Source organism: Mycena indigotica (genome assembly GCF_014461135.1).
Source record: "Mycena indigotica strain 171206Taipei chromosome Unknown Mind.scaff0002, whole genome shotgun sequence".
Lineage (NCBI taxonomy): Eukaryota > Fungi > Basidiomycota > Agaricomycetes > Agaricales > Mycenaceae > Mycena > Mycena indigotica.
The window spans coordinates 1,779,485-1,784,936 of NW_023503001.1; the positions used below are offsets into that span (position 1 = coordinate 1,779,485).

The 5,452-nt window shown below is 50.5% G+C and overlaps 1 protein-coding gene across 1 annotated transcript; it reads right to left on the reverse strand.

Moving 5' to 3' along the window:
- Window positions 1-437: 437 nt before the first annotated feature.
- On the reverse strand, window positions 438-1,050 carry MIND_00195400 (uncharacterized protein; the record flags this gene model as incomplete). Its single annotated transcript, XM_037358860.1, has 4 exons — window positions 438-473; window positions 523-745; window positions 796-938; window positions 982-1,050. 4 exons carry the CDS (start codon window positions 1,048-1,050, stop codon window positions 438-440), a joined length of 471 nt encoding a protein of 156 aa, XP_037223955.1.
- Between the last annotated feature and the right edge of the window lie 4,402 nt (window positions 1,051-5,452).

The following is a 5,452-nucleotide window of genomic DNA, read 5'->3' on the forward strand; positions in this document are numbered from 1 at the left end:
AACGGTTCAACCCAATTCGTCATATTGTCCGTGAGCGACCCGTGCTCGCCCGTACCGCCCCATGAACTTGCGCGCTCTGGAGCATCCCAGATTGTCCCGGCTTCGCAATCAGTCTCAACATCCAATGCTCAAAGTCTCGACGCTGTTGACGAAGAAGTCCGATCATTCCTGGCCAACATCGTTGGCTTCGATTTCACCCACCACATTCCGCTCCTCCAAGCACAAGGCTTCACTGAGATGAAGTATTTTCAAGGCATGGCTGGTTGGAAGAATCGGGAACGTGTCAAGATTGCGGTGGAAAACTCATTCGGTGGGGAAGGCAAAATGAAGGGTGTGGAGTTGAACTTTTTGAGCATAGCAATCACAGAATTGTTGCCATAGAGTTGCTATAGAGGGTTATGGATTGAAAAAATTACAACAACTTATTTTTGCTGCTGCTACACTTGCCCCATCTTGACCCACATATCTACCACCTACATTCATGTCAACAGAAAAATCCTACCCCAAAAGAACTAAGCATACCTTTGCATGGAGGGTCAAGTTTGATTCAGATATAAACAGCTCAATGCCTTTCCTCCCAGGCTGGCCCTTCCAACTTTCTGGTACACACGCAGCCGGTGGTGCTGCCTCAGGATCCAGTTTGATGGATGAGGAATGTTGCAGGAGGCGAACGAGCACGTAGGACATCTCGTTGTAGGCAAATTGTTGACCAAGACAGATCTGTGGTACCGTGACAGCGTTGAAGCTATACATGAGGTTTATAAGCTTGGGCTGGCAACAGCGTCGACAACATACGGGAGAAACTGGAATGGATTGGGGACCAGATGCTTCTGAAGTCGTTCATCGATAAAACGGTCGGGGTCAAACTCCTCCGCTGAAGCCAGCGATATTGAGTGATTTGATTTTATTTGAAAGGTATCGTACCGTCTTCTTAACTGCTGGGACTTGTTACGGTCTGCGAATGTCTAGCACAATATTCACCAGAAAATTGGACAGATTGGGCCTTGTCGAGCCCTTGCTGGCCAACTCATGTTGCGTCCAAAACTGCATCGGTGGCGCGAAGCACAGTATTGCAGGAGTCGCATTGGAACAATGGGTCATCTATCGAATACTGAAAAGTTGTCGTAGACGAAAACAGCAAAATTACCTTCAGTCGGCATGGGACACACAACCTACCACATGCTTGGAGCACCAAACAGACTCTCTTGGATCTGCCCGCTTCCCTTCCTGTCCGCAGAGCACGCAGACACAATTGTATGTTTCGTTTAGTGCACGTTGACGTTGGATTAGGGGCAGAGTAATGTCAATATAGGCCATTGACATCTAGACAAGTTGATCAGATTATGGAAAGAAGGAAATCACGCTGACTTTTGGCAGCCTCGACCCCCTCGCAAATCGCGTCGTAACGACATGCAAAATTGGTTCTTTGCCTCTATTGCTCCTCAAAAACGGGTTGACAGGAATGGTTGGTCAGGGAAACCGGCGGAGAGATGCAGGCACCAAGGGGGGTCATATACTACCCTTGGCTGAACTTGTCGTGTTTTTTGCAGAGCGACCGCGCTGAAGGTTTGTGTTTTTGTTCCTCTGGGCTCTCTTCTGTGATTCAGATATGAGCCGTGCCAAAGGCTGAACTTGAAACTAAAATCACGCACGAGTATTTCATCGTAAAGGGCTATATTACCCTGCAGAATGCGGGAGTCGTGGCAAAGATTGTCGACTGCCTTTTGATACTTTGCTTTCGGACGCAGGTCGCACCGATTTCTAAGGGCTCTCCGTACTGTAATTAGAGGCCTGCCCACCGCTATCGCAATTTCCTCTTGAGTGAATTGATGGAGCGAATGTAGTTTGCGACAAATAACCCGTTGGCGGTATGTCAAGCCCTGGTCTTTTTTCCTGAACAGAATTCAGTCATAGTGAGAGCATACTGGACCGTTTACTTAGGTGAGGCAGCCTAGCGAAAGAGAGCAGTTGAGTATGGGGCAAACATGAGATTATAGGCCATACCTTGGCTCCTCTAGACGTCCGAGCCATCCAATCGAAGGAGTCGTAGTGGAATAAAAGAATGAAGAGTGGTGCGCAGCCCGTGGCTGTGGCTTGTATGAGCTAAAAGGTTGGGCATGTTCTGCCACTGTTCTGGAAGAAGGGTGTTTTTGTTAAGAATATTGTCGAATCGTCACGCCGGGTCATTACATAATCAATATTCACGCCCATGTGATTGCACGAGCGACTACTTAGTATTTTATTGACCCAAACTGACTACGTAGACTAGCAGAAAGCAGCCAGAACAGTCCCCACATCTACTTTCTCCCGATAAACTGCATAGCCGTACCTTCCAGCATCCAACCCACGTCTAGATCTGCAAAAACCCGGTAAGGTTCGAGGGCGTTAGCTTTCTTGACTTGGAACGGAGCCATTCTTGCACTGGAGGATAGAGTGCTGACAAGATGTCGAGTTAAGAGACCACCCCGTCCCGACGCAGCGTCCATTGGGTCCAACAATCCGGCATGCCGTTGAATTGGGGTCCGAGGAGACTCATTTGTGAAAGTAAGCAAACCAGGCGGGGGGGAGTGCATCGGCTGGGCAGGGTCGTCAGTAAAGCTTCCACCGCTTCTGTCCACCGAGAGCTCCCACGGGGTTCTATCTGCGTCCCTCTTTTTGCTTTGCTCGCTCGTTGTCCGTCTTGTCCTGGCCATGTTAATCTCCATTGATGCAATGGGAGTGATAGGGAGGGAAGGTGGCAGGGAAACGTCTAGTGTTACGGCTATATGATTATCGGAGCCTGGTCCTGTTGATGCAGTGAAGAATTGATACATAGCACGTGTTCGCCGCTGATGATGGTCAAGTAAATATTTATCGGACCCGTTGGGGACGCGACATGAAACTCATTTTCGACGCGGGACGTGATACCAGTGGACTAGCAGGCAGAGATATGAGGCCCGCTTTACCCAGCTGAGAATATACACAACAAACGCGTCGAGTGACTTGTGTCGCCTGGCGGTAAACACCCGGCGATATCGGTGAAGCAGCGGCGGAAAACAACCTGTGAGCTGGATGAAGGAGCAGCCTGACGTATGCGTCTAGGTCTGCAGAGTTCTTGGTCGCTATGTATTCTGTTGGAGTTGAAGTCTGGATGTTCGTTAGCGCAGGTCAGCCGACAACAAGGTGAACGGACGTTGAGAGGTGGGCAGTACGGATCGTTTGCTGTCAGAGGCTCAACGTATGCGTCTGAGAACTCCGGTGTGGTGGCTGCGAAAGTGAGTCGGCGTCCTTGAAGTTTGGGAAAAGAATGTCGGCGCGTGTCACATCATGGCCGTGACACGCTGATAGTAGTGACGCCGACGGCGATACCTGAACTTGACTTGAACCTTCAAGATCCATAAGACTGGAGCCAGCTGCATACAGCGGCACAGTCTTATCTGCGATGGCCTGGAACTGGAGTCAACCGTGACACAATCGTCTTCGCTGCTGAGCTCTTACTGCCTCAAACCATTTTTGGAGCTCAGTCACTCGCTCTCACTCACTACCCGCTATCCGTAAATCACTTCGTTTATCTTACAAGAGCATCAAGTAACTGATAATTCAAGTCATACGATCAGTTGCCGCGACAAACAACGGGAAACTTCAAGCTCTCTTAATTGCTTGACAGTGCGAGACTGAAGCCAACGCTGGTCATACAGACACTTCGGTAGTCCCTTGGTTGCCACGTCCCGTAATTCCTGCTGCGAGCGCGTGGACGCGTGGAAGTCCCTGCATGAATATCTTCAATTCGAGACGTCTCGTTGTCGATAATCTGCATCAAATTAGCCACGGAGGGCTCACGCCAAATCCAGAGTTTGATGACGAATATCTTCGTCGACTCACCAAGTATCGACATTCTGCTCACCTCTGCCAAGCGTCGTATGCTGCAGAGGTCCAACTTGGGAGGACTGTGAAATGTCGTCCATTCCAGGCCCAGCCCATCATCCATCGACGTCATCACCTTTCGTGTCACAGATAGCTGCGTGTCGCGACCTCGTGTCAGAACCCTGCGTGCAGGTCGTTCAAAGGACAAAGAAAGGACAAAAAGCTATGAATCATTTGACAACCTCACCTTCTCTTTCTAACCACCAGTATCCTCTATCGCTATGGCTTCCCCCCTCGACGATGACGTCGTTATGCAAAGCGAAGAGGAGATCGCGCGACGGATGGAAGATTCTGAAGCAGCACTTCAGGCGATTTGGGATGTACGTTCATGTCACATCCTTGGATTACCGCTAACTCTGTTTCAAGGGTGTTACTCAGCACAAGGAGCAGATCAGTGCCGAACAAGCTGTAGGTTCTCCGTTCTTGAACTGAGTTCTTGGGTCTCATACATATAACTCAGCAATTGGATGCGCAACAGCTGCTATTGACTCAGCGTATGAAGGAGGTGGAGGAACAGGTCCGAAAGAATAGCGAGGAACAGGCAGCCTTTCAAGCCCGAAAGGCAGACGCCGCTCGACAGGCAGTAAGCAGGATTACAGCCTTGGGACGTAAACTCACTGAGTCATTGGCGCTATAGGTGCAGGCTTCTCAACGAGGCATTATGATGTCCCTGATGTATGGGCCGCGAGGCCAACAGAACTCAACGGTGTACGAGATAGACCCTAGTATGCCGGGTTTCGTTTCCCGCGACACCAGAATACGACGTCAAAACAATGCCATTCAAAGCACGCCGGCGCAGGGAATCTCCATTCCAGTTGGTCCGTCGATACCGACCAATCCAGCGCCAGTCAATCAGCAGCCTCCAACAACTATGACGCGAGCCGACCTCGATGCACCTCGCTGATGTTCTCATAACGCGGGGCTTTGTCGCTCGCATTACCGATGGCCATGGAGACCCAAACATGATGACAAGAAGAGTCGCGCCCCACCGCTTCAATATTAAATCAACTCTGAATTCGATCTCTCAACGGGAACACAACGCTTGGATGGTACGCAACCATTTGCTTGACATCCTGGCCACTGATGGGCTGCAGGCGACTGCTCGATTGCGCTGGAAGGACAACATAGGTCCGTTTAGCGGCGAGGAAACCCACACCATTGAAGATTTGCCGATCCATCACCCTTCATGGTTCACGACAGTTGAGCCCACCGGCACGCCACCTCCTGGGGAGTTTAAGTGGTATATCGGCCGTCGTTTCGAGAAGTCCATCTGGAATAATATCCTCCTCAATACGGCTGCGGCCCAGTTACAAACCGAAAGGAGCGAAAGCCCCAAGCTCCAAATGTTCCTTCCTCAGGTCGAAGTTTCGTACATCAAAGCTCTTTTCGTCAACATTCTCAGAAGCACCGTCACTGCCTCCAATAGTCGCGCAGCCTCGTTCCGGCGAGACCGAGGCAGCAGCAACGGCCCGTCACGACGAAAAGACGCGTGCTAGTAAAGCGAAAAACAAATTGAGATCGCGTCGGGCCTCGAAGTGGAGCAGGCGCT